Here is a 17829-nt window from a genome sequence, read left to right as displayed (position 1 = left end):
TTGCTTTCAAGGCAAGAAAATAATTGTCTTCATTTTTTTACCCAGTTCTCAAAATATTCATTTTAGGAATCCCTAAAATGACATTTAATTCAGTTTCTGGAATTGGAAACCTTCCCTGCCAAGGACCACTGTTTTGACCTTGAATTAATAAAGCCAGCTCAGCCCTCTTCCTGACAGGCATCTCCAAAACAGTCTTCATTCAAATAAACGAAGCTGTGTTAGTTGGCATTAGTTTTTTTCCTGACATTTGCCAGTTTCCAGTAGAGACCCCAGCCTCCTTACTGAATCCGCAGACATGGTGCTCCCAGTCTCTCTCGCCTCCGTTTCATCATTCTCCTGGCTACTCAAGTTTTGCCCTCATACTGGAGTCTTGGTAGGAAGTTCTCTCACACAAGGGGTATGCAGTTCTGTCAGCCAAAGGAAATTATAAAAGCTTCCCAAACTTACGACAAAAACTTAAGTACTTTTCTCTAAAAACATGATCTTCAGACTACCCCTCCCCTCCCCCCACAAAAGACCTAAGAGCCCAGGAGGCAGCAGTGGGGCAGTGACAAGTTCCAGATCCCAAATGAATCAGCTGTCCTCTGATCTGCCTGACATCATTCACACTCAGCCAGCAACAAATCAGAGCTACAGAAAGCACCTTGTTCCTGCGTCAGTGACAAGCACCAAACTCCCTCCCCCACAAATCAGTTGCAACCTCCAACCCTGAGGCCTGGCGGCAGTAAAGACTGGCAGAAATTATACATAGCAACTTGAAAACTCACACTGTGTCAAAAATACTATTAACCCAGAAGGCAAGGGCAAAGCTAAACAGCTGTTGCAGTGGGTAAAGGACTGGAAGAAAGATTAATGATTCCAAACTGGTAAAACAATGAGCTAAGACTGTGGGCATTTCTGCAAAATTATGCATTCTCAAACCCAAGCCTGAGGGATGACCACAGGGCTTTAATGTTAGGGCTCAAAGCACAGTCATTATTCAAATGCTGAATTTGACCAGTTTAAGTAAACTGTACTTCTTCAGACAAAGTTCAGCACCATTTTTTATTCAATTTCTGTTACTCTCTAATCATTTAAATATATTTGTGGTAAGATAAGTCAAACGGAAAATTACGAAAATAAGCCCAGAAACTAGTTTAATTTCATCCATTAATGTTTAAGGTAAGCTGCAGAAGACCTCTATTGAAGGGTAAGCTAAGCATACTTCTGTATATTTGGTTTTCCCACCTGTAAAATAAAAATCATTAAGGTACCAATATATAGATTGTGGTGAGGATTAATATATGTAAAACAGCAAATTGCCTAGCACAGAGAAAGCACCATAGAAGTGTTAGCTATTACTATAGGTCCTGCCCTCTTAGAGCAATCTCCCAGTCTAAAGGAAGAGATAAATCTCAACAAATAGAAAGCCATCTGAGAAAAGGAACCTAGACTCAAGAAAGCCACGTGATCAAGTAAACTGTGGAGCTAAACACTGGCAGCTAAGAGAGCCAAAGAGAAGCAAGTCTAGTCCCCCGTTTCAGAGGCCCTGCAAACTCTGATAAGCTTCTCTCATTCACCTAGATGACAAAGTATGTCAAGCTGTTTTTTCTATGGTAATTTTCAAAGGACTAATTCACAGGCAAATCGGTGCTTTTTAAAATGCAGGTCACACCTCTTTAGTAAGACATGATATCAATTTAAAAAGTCAGGTCGGCCGGGCGCGATGGCTCAAGCCTGTAATCCGAGCACTTTGGGAGGCTGAGGTGGGTGGATCACAAGGTCGAGAGATTGAGACCAACCTGATCAACATGGTGAAACCCCGTCCCTACTAAAAATACAAAAAATTAGCTGGGCATGGTGGTGCGTGCCTATAATCCCAGCTACTCAGGAGGCTGAGGCAGGAGAATTGCCTGAACCCAGGAGGTGGAGGTTGCAGTGAGCCAAGATCACACCACTATGGAGTGACTGCCAGCCAGGAGATTGTCAGTAAATATGTGATAATAGAGCATATTCTTCCCCCCAGTAAAGCTTCTTGCTGAAATTATTGCAATTGATAGTTTTCATCAATGCAGCTCCAAACTGGTAGACAGGACCTTATTGTGTGCCTTACAATGATATTAACAATAATAGTATGAACCATTTACTAAGTTGATTGAGTCATACGTTTATTCATCCGTTATTCATTTGGTGCCTACTAGGCTAGGTATTCTGCTGGGTGCCAGGAGTATCCTTGTGAGCAAGACTAATTCCTACTCCCCTGAAGCTAACAGTCATGGAAAACAGATACTTTAGCAAATAATTATAATAATGAGTAAAGTAGGTTTGATTAAAGAATTAAAGTAATATTTGGGTAATATATGGAAGGAGGCTAGGGAAACTGATTAGAAAAACTTGCCAGAGGCCGGGTGCGGTGGCTCACGCCTGTAATCCCAGCACTTTGGGAGGCCGAGGCGGGTGGATCACGAGGTCGAGAGATCGAGACCATCCTGGTCAACATGGTGAAACCCCGTCTCTACTAAAAATACAAAAAATTAGCTGGGCATGGTGGCACGTGCCTGTAATCCCAGCTACTCAGGAGGCTGAGGCAGGAGAATTGCCTGAGCCCAGGAGGCGGAGGTTGCGGTGAGCCGAGATCGCGCCATTGCACTCCAGCCTGGGTAACAAGAGCAAAACTCCGTCTCAAAAAAAAAAAAAAAAAAAAAAAGTCAGGTCATACCTCCTTAGTAAGACATGATACAAATTTAGGAAGTCAGGATCAACATTTTCTAAAAGGGAAACTGCCTGCACACAAAAAGTACATATACAAATGAAATAGAATAGAAAATATCAGAGTCGTTCCCACACAGTAAAGGCAAGCACTGTTTTCTGAAATATGTGTTTATGACATCCATTACTGAAATATACACAAATGAGGAAGCAGATCCAGGTGTCGAGGATCACCTCCCTCTTGACTTCCACACTTCATTTCAATAGAAGAAAAGGTTGGCTGATTGCTTCTAAATAACCTTCCTATAAGATAGCAGGCCTGGTAATCGGAGAATCTCTCCGGAAGAAGACGCTGTTTTTACTTAAACAAGATCAAACCCCCACCCGACTCCTCCAAGACCAGAAACCTTTCACATGTAATTCCTAAAACTGTAAACCCAAGACCCTTTCATATGTGATTTCTAAAGCTGTAAACCCAAGACCCTTTCACTTGTCACTTCAAAGGCTGGAAACCTAAGATCCTTTCACATGTAATATCTAGAGTATAAGCCTATATAAAGGCAGAGCTTCTCTTTGTTATGGGAGCTTGGCCGTTTGGACAAAACATAAAGCCTTGCTCCCCCTTCCTTTTCTAGTTCAGTGTCCTAGGGGTCTGTTTCTTGAGGCAGGCCACTCCTGCTTCACAAATACACAAATGCACACATAAGTGATGGGTCATAATGCAAACTCTATTCGTTACTGAGGTCAAAGTCTAAAAAGCTTGAAAGCCATAGTTCTAATTACCCAAGCAAACTCACACCAGCTCGCAGCTACAGGCCCTCACTTTTCCTCTCCATGTATAAGTCCAATTACTCAGCCCTCTCAGCTCCTTCCCCAGTTCAGTAGCAGGCCCTAAAGATAACTAGAACACCTTCTCAGAAATCTTGCAGCTCTCAAACAAGTACTGGATCCCACATTGGAAAGCACTGTGATAGCAGATAGTATCAGGATAAGTTGCCAAAAGCCCCAGCCTTGGTCTATTCTCCCATCCCCCGCTAAGGCTTGCAGTTATGGCTGAACCCTACATTTCTAAACAGTATTCTCCAATTCTCTAATACCCAAGACCAGGCTACTGAATAAATAATAATGATGGTGATGATGATGATGATGATGATGACGACACAACAGCAACCAACATTTATTTATGAAGTGCTTAACTATTTATTAGGTTCTATTCTAAGCATTTTACACATAAATACTCATGTAGTACTCATCATAATCATATGATATATGTACTATTACTCCCATTATTGTTAAGAACATACCAGTGGTAAGCAGAAAGTAGCATTTCCTCAATATATTGGTGCCTGGTTATATATATATATATATATATATATATATATATATATATATGAATTACACTAGCCAGAAGTGTTACTGTCTTCAGCCAAGTTGGTAAACTGAAGCAGTCTAACTCTAGCTTCCGATGTTATAAATCACTGTGCTCTACCTTTCAGGAGAAAATTCTGACAACAGCAGCAAATGAATTTCTCTCATATATTGCAGAGCAGTACTACTGCAGAGCAGTATTCCTTGGGTGGAGGAGAGAAAGCATGGCGCTCCTTAAATAATGCTAAAGTGAGAAAATATTTGTTTGATTTTTAGAGAATGAAAGCCATATTTTACATCCTTTATCTGACCAAAGAAGATATTACTTTTACCTCCAGGTAACACATTCCCACACAGAGTACTCTTGTTAGTGGCATGAGAATCCATTGGTGCCAATATTCCTGAAGCTTTGCCAGGACTAGGAAGGCCTAACATTTCCCTGGGACTGGTGACAGGGCTCAATAATTTGCAGTATGGCAAAAGAAACATGTGCCTTCTCTTATTCATTCATACATCTATTTATTGACTGTAGAGCCAGGGAAGAAAGGCCTCTGCTATGGGCTTCTCACTTTAGAGATCCTGCAAAATAACACAAACACAAAAAACAAAGTCATTAAAGAAATGGGGTTTCCTCTATCACAAGATTCCGCACTGGCAAAGTGGAACCCTAAAAATCCATTCTTGTGACTTACACTGTTCAGACCACAGGAAAACCTCTGTCCACATATTTCTCCCTATGTCTTTTAAAAAAGAGGCAAGTGGCTGGGTACAGTGGCTCACACCTGTAATCCCAGCACTTTGGGAGGCCGAGAAGGATCACGAGGTCAGGTAATTGAGACCACCCTGGACAACATGGTCAAACTCCGTCTCTACTAGAAATATAAAAATTAGTTGGGTGGGGTGGCGCACACCTGTAATCTCAACTACTTGGGAGGCTGACGCAGGAGAATCACTTGAACCTGGCAGGTGGAGATTGCAGTGAGCCGAGATTGCACCACTGTACTCCAGCCTGGTGACTAAGCAAGACTCCGAGAGGCAACTATGTCAGAATGCCATTTATCAGCTGTGAAACTACAAACTTTAGAGAACTCTGCCTGAGAATATGGAATATATGAGCAGCACAGGGTGTTAGAAATAAAAGACAAAACAAACTGTTACATCCTTCCTGTCAAATAACATCAATGTCTAGATAGCATGCCTAAGAAAGTATTATCTCCTAACAGAGTCAAGCATCCATTTACTTATTCCTGTTTTAATTCAAGGTTCTAAAGGTACTCATAATTTAGCATACTATTCCTAACAGTAGCACACAGCAATTGAACCCCAAATGAGACCCTGTCTCTAAACAAATAAATAAGCAAGTAAGTAAGCAAGAAAATGGGGAAAATGGGCTTTCATGATGTATTAGTTTTCCATTGCATAACAAATTAGCAAAAACTTAGCCACTTAAAACAATACACATAGCCGGGCGTGGTGGCTCACGCCTATAATCCCAGCACTTTGGGAGGCTGAGGCAGGTGGATCACGAGGTCAAGAGATAGAGACCATCCTGGTCAACAAGGTAAAACCCCGTCTCTACTGAAAATACAAAAATTAGCTGGGCATGGTGGTGCACGCCTGTAGTCCCATCTACCCGGGAGGCTGAGGCAGGAGAATTGCCTGAACCCAGTAGGCGGAGGTTGCGGTGAGCCGAGATCGTGCCATTGCACTCCAGCCTGGGTAACAAGAGCGAACCTCTGTCTCAAAACAAAACAAAACAAATACACATTTATTATCTCATAGTTTCTGATTCAGGAATTCAAGCACAGCTTAGCTAGGTCCTTGCTTAGGGTCTCATAAAGCTGCAAGCTAGGTGTCACCTGGGCTATTTTATCACATGAAGACTCGATTCAGGAAGAATCCAATTCTAAACTCATTCTCATCTGCACACAGAACATTCTCTAAAATTGACTACATGCTTGGTTATAAAGCTGGTCTCAATAAATTTTTTTAAAATGAAAATCATATCAACCATCTTCTCAGACCTCATGGAATAAAATTAAAAATCAATACCAAGAGAAACTCTCAAAACCACACAAGTACATGGGAACTAAGCAATTTGTTCCTGAATGACTTTAAAGAATGAGATTAAGGCAGAAATCAAAAAAAATTTTTAAATAAATAAAAATAGAGACATAACATACCAAAATCTCCAGAACATACAACAAAAGCACTGTTAAGACTAAAGTTTAGGCTAGGCACGGCGGCTCATGCCTGTAATCCCAGCACTTTGGGAGGCCAAGGTGGGAGGATGGCCTGAGCTCAGGAGTTTGAGACCAGCCTGGGCAACATGGTGAAACCCTGCCTCTACTAAAAATACGAAAATTACCCAGGCATAGTGGTGCGTTTCTGTAATCCCAGTTACTCAAGAGGCTGAGGATCACTTGATCCTTCTGGTCCTGGGCGTTTTTTTCGTTGGTAGATTTTTAAATTACTGATTCAGTTTTATAGCTCATTATTGGTCTGTTCAGGATTTCCATTTCCTCCTGGTTCATTCTTAGGAGTTTCTGTGTTTCAAGGAATTTATTCATTTCTTCCAGATTTCTCTGGTTTATTCTCATAGAATGTCATAAGTAGTCTCTGAGGATCTTTTGTATTTCTGTGATATCAGTTGTAACATCACTTTTGTCATTTCTGATTGTGCTTATTTAAATCTTCTCTTTTCTTGGTTAATCTATCCAGCAGTTTAACAATTTTGTTCATCCTTTGAAACAACCCACTTTTTGTTCTGTTGCTCCTTTATGTCATATTTTTGGCCTCAATATTATTTAGTTCTGCCCTGATCTTTCTTACTTCTTTTCTTCTGCTAAATTTGGGTTTGGCCTGTTTTTGGTTCTCTACTTCCTATAGCTATGATGTTAAGTTGTTAATTTGAGATCTTTCTTTTTGCTGTTAGGCATTTAGTGCTATATATTTTCGTCTTTTTTTTTTTTTTCCTTTTTCTTTTTGGAAACAGAGTCTTGCTCTGTTGGCCAGGATCGAGCGCAGTGGCGCAACCTCAGCTCACTGCAACCTCTGCCTCACAGAGGATTCACAGCCAAGTTCTACCAGATGTACAAAGAAGAACTGGTACCAATCTGAAACCATTAAACAAAAAATCAAGTATGAGGGATTCTTCTCTAACTCGTTCCACTAAACCAATATCATCCTGATACCAAAATCTGACAAGTACAGAACAACAACAACAACAAGAAAAAAAAAAAAACAGGCCAATATCCCTGATGAACATGAATATAAAAATCCTCAACAAAATACTAACAAACTGAATCCAGCAACACATCAAGAAGATAACCAGATCATGATCAAGTGGTTTTATGCCTGGGATACAAGGATGGTTCAGCATGCACAAATCAATAAATGTCATTTACCACATAAACAGAATAAAAACCAAAAACCATATGATTATGTCAACAGACATAGAAAAAGCATTTGATAAAATTCAACACTTCGTGATTAAAAACTTTCAACAAATTAGGCACTGAAGGAAGACACCTCAAAATAGTAACAACCATGTATGATAAACTCACAGGCCAACAGCATCATACCTAATGGGTAAAAACTGAAACATTCCCCCTAAGAAGTGGAACAAGACGAGGATGTCTACTCTCACTACTCCTATTCCACATAGTACTGGAAGTGTTAACCAGAGCAATTAGGCAAGAGAAAAAAATAAAAAGCATCCAAATAGGAGCAGAGTTAGTCAAATTATATCTGTTTACCAACAAAATAATCCTATACCTAGAAAACCATAAACATTCCTCCAAATGATTCCTAGACCCAATAGACAATTTTAGTAAAGTTTCAGGATATAAAATTAATGCTCAAAATCAGCTGCATTTCTATACACCAACATTCAAACTCAGAATCAAATCAAGACACCAATCCCATTTACAGCTGCCACAACCAAAATAAAATATCTAGGAATATATTTAACCAAGATGAAAAACCTCTACAAGGAGAGCTAAAGAACACTGATGAAAGAAATCACAGACAACACAAACAAATGAAAAAATATCCCATGATCATGGATAGGAAGAATCAGTATTGTGAAAATGACTATACTGCCCAATGCAATTTTTATCAAATTGCCAATGCCATTTTTCAAAGAATCAGGAAAAACTATTCCAAAATTCATATGGAACAAAAAAAGAGCCCACATAGTGAAAGCAATCCTAAACAAAAGTAACGAAGCTGGAAGCATCACATTACCTCACTCTAATCATACTATAAAGATACAGTCGGCAGGGCACAGTGGCTCACGCCTATAATCCCAGCACTTTGGGAGGCTGAGGCGGGTGGATCACAAGGTCAAGAGATCGAGACCATCCTGGTCAACATGGTGAAACCCCGTCTCTACTAAAAATATAAAACATTAGCTGGGCATGGTGGCGCATGCCTGTAATCCCAGCTACCCAGGAGGCTGAGGCAGGAGAACTGCCTGAACCCGGGAGGCAGAGGGTGCGGTGAGCCGAGATCGCGCCATTGCACTCCAGCCTGGGTAACAAGAGCAAAACTCCGTCTCTCAAAAAAAAAAAAAAAAAAAAAAAAAAAAAAAAAAAAAACAGATACAGTCACCAAAACAACAGGGTACTGGTACAAAAACAGACATATAGCTCAATGAAATAAAACAGAGAACCCACAAGTCAATCCATACACCTGCAGCAAACTGATCTTCAACAGAGTTGACTAGAATAATCAGTGGGGAAAGAACACTCCATTCAATGAATGGTGCTGGGAAAATTGGCTAACCATATGCAGAAAAATTAAACTGGACCCCTATCTCTCACCATATACAAAAATTAACTCGGCCGGGCGCGGTGGCTCAAGCCTGTAATCCCAGCACTTTGGGAGGCCGAGGCGGGTGGATCACGAGGTCGAGAGATCGAGACCATCCTGGTCAACATGGTGAAACCCCGTCTCTACTAAAAATACAAAAAATTAGCTGGGCATGGTGGCGCGTGCCTGTAATCCCAGCTACTCAGGAGGCTGAGGCAGGAGAATTGCCTGAACCCAGGAGGCGGAGGTTGCGGTGAGCGGAGATCGCGCCATTGCACTCCAGCCTGGGCAACAAGAGCGAAACTCCGTCTCAAAAAAAAAAAAAAAAATTAACTCATGATAGATTAAAGATTTAAATATAAGACCTGAAACTATAAAACCCTAAAAGAAAACCTAGGAAAAACTCTTCCGGACATTGGCCTTAGGCAAATAATTTATGACTAAGACCTCAAACAAATATAACCAAAAGAAAAACAGACAAATGAGATTCAATTAAACTAAAGAGCTTCTGTACAGCAAAAGACACAATCAACAGAGTAAAAAGACAATCCACAAAATGGGAGAAAATATCTGCCAACTATACATCCAACAAAGGACTAATATCCAGAATCTATAAGAAATTTAAATCATAAGAAAAAAACAAATCTATTAAAAAGTAGGCAACAGACACAAAAGAAGACAAGCAATCAACAAACTAATTAAAAAAATATCCAACATTACTAATCATCAGAGAAATGCAAATTAAACCATAATGAGATACCATCTTATACCAGTCAGAATAGAAAATGACAGATGTTGGATGCAGAGAAAAGGAAATGCTTATATACTGTTGGTGGGAATGTAAATTAGTTCAACCCCTACAGAAAATAGCATAGGGATTTCTCACTGAACTAGAAATAGACTACTGTTTGATCTAGCAATCCCACTACTGGGTATGTACCCAAGGGAAAAGAAATCTTTTTTTTTTTTTGAGACAGAGTACTGTTCTGTTGCCTCCTGAGTGTATGGCTGGTTGCCTCGAGGGGAGTTCAGACACGCCCATCTCCCTCCCCGCTTGAAAATTTACATTATGTCAATCATCTAGCTCCGCCTTGGAAATCCCCTCTGCACTGGGCACCTAACCACACCCTTGGAAATCCCCTCTGCACTCAGCACCTAACCCCACCCTTGGAAATCCCCTCTGCACTCAGCACTTAGCCAGCTCACCAGAAGTCCCACCTACCTACCAATAGCAGCTCACCCCATCCACATCCTGCTTCTCCAAATCCAATCGAAGGCCTTCACTTCCTATAAAACCCCACTCCTGAGAGGAATCGGGGGCGACTTCCCTGGCCCCTCTCACTGGGATCACAGATCGTCCGTCGTCCGGGAGCTGAATAAATTGGCATCTAATTTTCTTGTGCTGGCCTGAGTTTCCTCATTTTTAACTGGGCAGTAAACCTACAGAGAATAAACTTGACACTGGGTTCAAGCAATTTTCCTGCCTCAGCCTCCCAAGTATCTGGGACTACAAGCACATGCTACCACATCTGGCTAATTTTTATATTTTTAGTAGAGACGGGGTTTCACCATCTTGACCAAACTGATCTTGAACTCCTGACCTCTAGATCCACCTGCCTCAGCATCCCAAAGTGCTAGGATTACAAGTGTGAGCCACTGCACCCAGCCAAGAAAATAAATCTTTAAAAAAATTTTTTTTAATTGTTAAATTTTTTTTTCCTTGGGCTTTAAGACACAGCATAAGGAAATTAGTTTACCAAAAAAGACACCTTCACTGGTATATTTATCACAGCACTATTCATAATAGCAAACTCATGAAATCAACCTAGCCTATCAACAGTGGATTGGATAAAGAAACTGTGGTACATATATACCATGAAATATTATGCACCATAAAAAGAATGAAACCTTGTCCTTTGCAGCAATATGGATATAGCTGGAGGTTATTATTCTATATGAAATAACTCAGAAACAGATAATCAAATACCATGTGTTTTCACTTACAAGTGAGAGCTAAAAATGGGTACATATGGAGATAAAGATGGAAACAGTAGACACTGGGGACTCCAAAAGGGGAAAGGAGGTGTGGCAAGCATAGGAAAAACTACCTATTGGGTATTATGTTCACTATTTGGCTGATGGGTTCATTAGAAGCCAAAACCCCAGCATTATACAATATGTCCATGTAACAAACCTGTACATGTACCCCTGAATCTTAACAAAAAAAAAAAAAAAAAAAAAAGGAAAGAAAAAATATTTTTGGCCAATTCTATTTCTATTGCTTCAGCAAAGTAAATATCCTCTAAATAGAATTTAATGGGGGGAAAAAAACAAAAAAACAAAAAAACACTGACCAGGAGCTGCCTGGTTCATGGACAGTAATTCCAAGGTAAATGGAAACCATCCTGCTTTGGAAGACTGCTCCTCTGATCAAAGATGGTAAAAACAGATCCATGTGGTGGGCTGAACTGCATTCTATTTTTCTAACACTGACTGATGGAAGAATTGAACAATGGTAGAAGCTCCTGTGTCTGGGTCTTTACTGATCTCATGCAACGTGACCAATGGCTTGGCTATACACTCAGGTGAGAGGACAATGGAAACCTGGCCTGCTAAAAGAATGCCCATATGGAGCATGGCCTTAAAGAGATTTGAGGGATGCATTAAGGTGACAGGAAACAATAAGTAGACATCCCCTGTTCTCCGTTGAGGTGGCCACCTCAGTCCCTGAAAAAAGTGAGTATGGGGGCACTGCAGCAGTGCAGAGATGAGCTGAATTCAGACAGGATTCTTTTGCACCCTCTCAGGCACAAAATGCCAGAAAGAACCGTTCTGTTTCCCTACAACACAGACAGAGATTGCTGGTGGCTATGGGGCAGATTCTCTGGTAGGAAGGCCCTGAACATAGCTGGCAAATGAGACTAATGCCGGTAGCCCTGGAGGTTACAAATGGGTCTTGACAGGAATAGACACTGACTCTGGTGTGGGCTTTGCTTATCCCACGGAAGATAAAAATGCTCAGAGTACCATTAAAAAACAACAACAACAGAAGATACTGCATGGATTTGAATGGCCTATCATCATTTCTTCAAGGAACACACTGTAGAGCCCATAATGTCCAACAATGAACAGAGTGAGATATTCTTTTAGAGTAATAGTCTGATAGAGAGTAGAATGGGCAATTGAAACATTGGTTGTCTAAAACAGGGGGAGATAAAAGCATGAAGAGGTGGCTTACAGGCCATCATGAGTGTGTATGTGCTTACACTCAATGTGGGACTTTTTCTCTGTTTTTCTGGTTGATCCGAGGAAGAGGGGTTGGGGAGGATGCTAGTATGACTACACAATTCTTTCCAGGGGAGGAGTACACTTGTATAACTATGATTTTTTTTCTTTTTCTTTTGTTTCTGTTTTGTTGTTGTCTGTTTGTTTTTGAGAGACAGAGTCTCACTCTGTTACCCAGGCTGGAGTGGAGTGGCACCATCTCAGCTCCCAGGTTCAAGCAATTCTCCTGCCTCAGCTTCCCAAGTAGCTGGGACTACAGGCATGCACCACCATGCCTGGCTAATTTTTCTTTTGTGTGTGTGTGTGTGTGTTTTTAGTAGAGATGGGGTTTCACTATATGTTGGCTAGGCTGGTCTTAAACTCTTGACCTCAGGTGATCTGTTTGCCTCGGCCTCCCAAAGTGCTGGGATTACAGGTGTGAGCCACTGTGCCTGGCCCTTTTTGTTTTTTGAGACAGGGTCTTGCTCTGTTGCCCAGGCTGGAGTGCAGTGACATCCTCCTACCTCAGCCTCTCAAGTAGCTGGGACCACAGGCAAGCACCACCACACCCAGCTATTTTTTGCATTTTTGGTACAGACAGGGTTTTGCCATGTTGCCCAGGCAGGTCTTGAACTCCTGAGCTCAAGCAATCTTCCCACCTTGGCCTCCCAAAATGCTGGCATTACAGGCATAAGACACCTTGCCTAGCCTGTAGTTTTTTCTTTCCTCCACAAATCACCTTTGAAAACTTTATTTTTTCTCTCCTACCTGATGCAGTGGTCCTAGGACCAGTGTTGCAACTATAAGTGCCGAAAAAGCAGGGATGATTTCTAAGAAAAAACTGTAAATATGTTTTTAAACCTTATGGCAAAATTCCTCAGAACATTACTGGGGTAGGTAGTACTTTCACCCCATTTAGCGAAAGTGGGACTAACAGTGAATGCACCTATATTGCCTGGTGGTAAAAACAGCTCACTAGTTCTGCTCCTATATAACTTAACCCTATCTGAATGGAGTGGACTGGGGAGGAGCTACTCCTAGACTTGTATTGCTGCCTGCAAGCTAGAACAGCACAAGAGAGATTCTAATGTCCCTTTCAAATGTGAAAAGGTTTGGGTATAAACAGAGAGAAGGAAAAATTGTAGCTGAGAGTAAACAAGTGAATAAATGAGTTAGGGTTACTAACTGAGGAAAATTCAATGTTAACAACCCAAAAGAGTCTAAGAACAAGAGGTACCGCTTTCTCAAACTCAATTATTCCAGATGTATAAAAGTATGAAATTGTAGGTTTACTAAGGCAAATCCCGATTTTGGAATTTGATAAGATTGTAGGAAACCTGCAAACCTGAATGGCCTCATCCTGGGAGACATTCATACAATATGATGTACTGGACTAACAATGATTGCGAGGCAATGTGTTCACTTTCCGGGTCCACAAGGGGGCGTAGTTTTAAGAGCAAGAACTTCCAGCGCCGTGCCCCTCTTCCATCTCTGTCCATCTGGGAGATTTAACGGTTTATGTTTAAATTTCACAGGAATGGGAAGAAACAAAAAGTCAATCACTCTAGCAGAAGTTCTAAGGAACCCCTTTCATTGGCCTAAGGACTTAGAGAAGATGGGGGTTCCTCCCAGGTTAAAAAGTCCCCTTCTTCCATACTCCTTTGGACTCCATGTTTGGATTCCCTTCCACAAACACTGTTTTTGTCTATCCTGGATTTTACCTCTGGAGTCCCCTTCCACACTCTCTCGTGGAAGCCTGTCTTCCCCTCCTACACCTCAATATAACATTTCCTCGCCTGGATTCAGGACAGTTGAACACGTGGAAGTTACTGGAGAGTGGCATGCCCGGAGAGCGCATAGACACTCCATGCCCTTTCTGCAGTAACTCACCCTATGCAACTCTTCATCTCTATCCTTTGCAGTACCCTATAAACCGGTAATATTAAAACAGAAATCTAAGAGGCTAAATGCAGTGGCTCCCAGCACTTTGGGAGACCAAGGCAGGAGGATCACTTGAGGTCTGGAGTTCCAGACCAGCCTGGCCAACATGGTGAAACTCTGTCTCTACTAAAATCACGAAAATTAGCCAGGTGTGGTGGCACCGATGCCTGCAGTCCCAGCTACTCAGGAGGCTGAGGCACCAGCATTACTTGAACCAGGGAGGCAGAGGTTGCAGCAAGTCAAGATCACACCGTCGCACTCCAGCCTGGGTGACAGCGAAACTCGGTCTCAAAAAAAAAAAAAAAATCTAAGAAATATAGTCATTCAAGAAAGTCTATGTCATTTGGCATTGTTATTAAAAGAATACAATTTATTAGAAATTACTGATTATAAATAACGATTTTACTTTTAAAAAAAGCCAAAGTAGGGATATTTTAATAATTTATGAATTTGCCTTCACTTTATTGCTGATTTAGATGAACCCCTAGACATGTGCAGTATTAATTCAACTATCATTTTTTATATTTTGCCAACTTTTAACTGTATAAAAATTGATAATGAAATTGGTTGCAATATTTGCCTGTTTTCTTCACTGATGATATGCTGTTTTTCTTTAATCTTTGAATGTTTTCATTTTATACCTTGATGAAAGCCATGATTTTTTGTTTTTATTTTGTTTTTGAAAAACTGTCTGTTAAACAGTTTTGGAAGTCTTCCACCAAATGCACAAAGAATTAACCTGTGAGTCACACTCATGTGGACCATCCAAGTACGTCAGCGCTTGGTCCCCACAGGTAAATCTGAAATGTCAATCTGAAGTTGGCTCCCAGATGAACACAGAAGTTTATAGAATCTATAAATTTCTAATTTCAATGTTCCTTTACATAACTGGGTTTTGTTTTGTTTATTTAGGGCTAAGTTATTCCCATCTATGGCAGCAGAGAGTGGGGCATTGATTTTATGGACTGAACAATCCCAGGTATACACCCAAGAGAAATGAAAACATATGCTCATTTAAAAAACTTATACATGAATGATCATAGCAGCTTTATTCATAATATTAAAAAACTAGAAACAATCCAAATATCTATCAAATCGTGATACAGTCACACCGAAAATATTGAAACATAAAGGAAGCCAGATGCAAAAGAGCAAGTGGTTTGTCATTTCCATTTATATGAAATTCTACCACAGGCAAAACTAATCAGTAATTCCAAACAATAGTGGTTGCCTGGGGCCAAGACCTAAAAGATGGGATTGACTGCCAAACTACAGAAGGAATATTTAGGGGTAATAAAAATGTTCTATCTATTAATTATGGTTGTAGTTACATGGGTACATACATTTGCCAAAATTCATGAAACAAAACAAAACAAAGGATCCCAAAGTGTTCGTTTCGATGGAATATAACTATCAATAATTACAGTATTGAAAATGGAAACTGAGACATTACAAAATACTTACTGATTCATTTGGTGATAACACTAAAAATGCACTGCATCTTAACAACATCTTAGTATTCATTATAAAATTAATTCTGACATTGAGGACCCCTAAAACTTGTCCTCAAGTAAAGCCTAAGTTTGTTCCAGGATATGAAAACTAATGAAGGACAAAACTTGGACTGTGAATTTTGACTGTCATGGTTTATTTATTTATTTATTTATTTTATTTATTTTATTTTTTTTTTTGAGACAGAGTTTCGCTCTTGTTACCCAGGCTGGAGTGCAATGGCACGATCTCGGCTCACCGCAACCTCCGCCTCCTGGGTTCAAGCAATTCTCCTGCCTCAGCCTCCTGAGTAGCTGGGATTACAGGCACGTGCCACCATGCCCAGCTAATTTTTTTGTATCTTTAGTAGAGACGGGGTTTCACCATGTTGACCAGGATGGTCTCGATCGCTTGACCTCGTGATCCACCCGCCTCAGCCTCCCAAAGCGCTGGGATTACAGGCTTGAGCCACCGCGCCCGGCTGACTGTCATGGTTTATAATACTTGAGTCTAAAAAGCTACAAACTGGTTAAAATCTTAGCAAATAATTAATTCAATTTTGGTGAGTCCATGTCCCTGGTTTACTATTTACTGCCATTATCTACAATATTAAAATGTATTATTTTATGCTGTGTAATATGCCTAGATAGCAATTTTTTGTGTCTTGCTAGAAAATTTGTCTGTACTTTATCCTGACTCATGTCCTTAATTAATCAAGCAAGCCTAAGACTCTTCATACAAAAAAACTACAGTTATTTAAAATTGTGTTACTTTCTACATTTGTTTATAAATGTTTTACTGTCACTTAGGTTAAATAAGTAACCAGATATTATTTCTCAAGCACAACAATCCTATCTTAAGCGTTTTCACTAATAATTCTTTGAAGATTTGTCTTCCCCAAATCAGATCCTATGTATAGAAAACACTACAATAAAACTTACAGTGTAATTTTGTTTTTTTAATTTGAAACAGGGTATCACTCTGTCACCCAGGCTAGAGTGCAGTGGCATGATCTCAGTTCACTGCAACCTCCACCTCCCAGGCTCAAGGGATCCTTCCACCTTAGCCTCCTGAGTAGCTGGGACCACAAGTGTGTGCTACCATGCCTAGCTAACTTTTGTATATTTTTGTAGAGACAGGGTTTCACCATGTTGGCCAGGCTGGTCTCAAACTCCTGAGCTCAAGCAATCCTCCCACCTCGACCTTCCAAAGCGCTGGGATTACAAGCGTGAGCCACCAGCATTGTTCTTTTGATATGAGTCTCTGTCAAATACAGACAGATTCTGTTTTGTGCAAGGCTTATCTGAAGATTCTGCAATCAAATAGAAGCCAAAGTCTGTGTCTTCAACAAAGAAGAGCTGTCCCAGTGCTCCACGGAAAAGGCCTGCAGCAGGTATTTTAAAACTACTAACATATTAAAGAAGAGAGAGGCTTCCAACGGCACTGCTTGGACAACTGGACAACTTCCAAACCATACCAATAAACTGAGTCAGAATTTCCAGAACTTTTTTTAATTAAGAAGCTGACTACTAACCTAAGATCCAGTGAAATGAGAATTATGTACACAGAAGTGAATGAACTATAAAAAATGATTATAATAATTTGTTTGAAATGTTATTTTAATGTCCATTTTCTAATATGCAAGGAAGCCAGTTGTATTCCTTGTTAGGCTATCTATAACCCTTAACAATTAAACAGACTTTGCTCCTGTAAAATGAAACATTCCTAAATCACATCTGATTCTCACTGACCCTCCCCTAACCCAAAACTAAGAAGGTCTTACCGAGTCTCCTTACAGTTCAAGGTAATACAGTTATTTGAATACGGCTAACAAGATTCTGTTCTCCATTTGACCAGAATATAATTGTAAAAAATGACTGTGTAACAAAGGGCTTGCCTGAAAGGTGACATTTGAGAATCATGTTCATTTGATCAGGTATAACAAATCACTTTTAAGGAACTATGGTTGACTTTATGGAGCCATTACTTAACAAAATCTTCCTGAAGAAACTGGCCTGGTATCTAGCTTTACAGGGTCCAGACTTACATATGGTTGTATGTGACCTACAGACAGTCTGTCTTCCAGGAAGTCACTTCCTGGAAGGTCCAGGACCCTTAGGAATTCACCCAAAGTTATAAGTATTACAGGTGAAATGTATAGAGAGTTTCTTAGGCTTGCCTTCCTAGCCTCAAAATACAAATAGAGGCCTTTAAAAGTCCAATCTGAGATTCTTTATAAAAATTTTCAGAAAAGCAAACTTA

At 40.3% G+C, this 17829-nt stretch overlaps 1 protein-coding gene across 17 annotated transcripts in view; it reads right to left on the bottom strand.

Moving 5' to 3' along the window:
• Window positions 1–17829, bottom strand: part of MAST2 (microtubule associated serine/threonine kinase 2) — a 229012-nt gene that overhangs the window by 101353 nt on the left and 109830 nt on the right. The window contains exon 2 of one of the 17 annotated variants that reach the window (XM_074380744.1): window positions 283–407. The exons of 14 other annotated variants lie outside the window; for them this stretch is intronic. In XM_074380744.1, coding sequence (XP_074236845.1) covers window positions 283–332 — 50 coding nt within the window. In that variant the 5' untranslated portion in view covers window positions 333–407. Of the gene's footprint in view, window positions 1–282; window positions 2443–17829 lie in introns of those variants that run through there. 2 more of the 17 variants (XM_039474589.2, XM_010347404.2) reach the window with 2 other exon arrangements.

This window comes from Saimiri boliviensis, chromosome 11 (assembly GCF_048565385.1).
Source record: "Saimiri boliviensis isolate mSaiBol1 chromosome 11, mSaiBol1.pri, whole genome shotgun sequence".
NCBI classification, from domain to species: Eukaryota; Metazoa; Chordata; class Mammalia; order Primates; family Cebidae; genus Saimiri; species Saimiri boliviensis.
The sequence above is the reverse complement of the archived record's forward strand: the minus strand, read 5'-3'. Positions and strand labels throughout refer to the sequence as shown.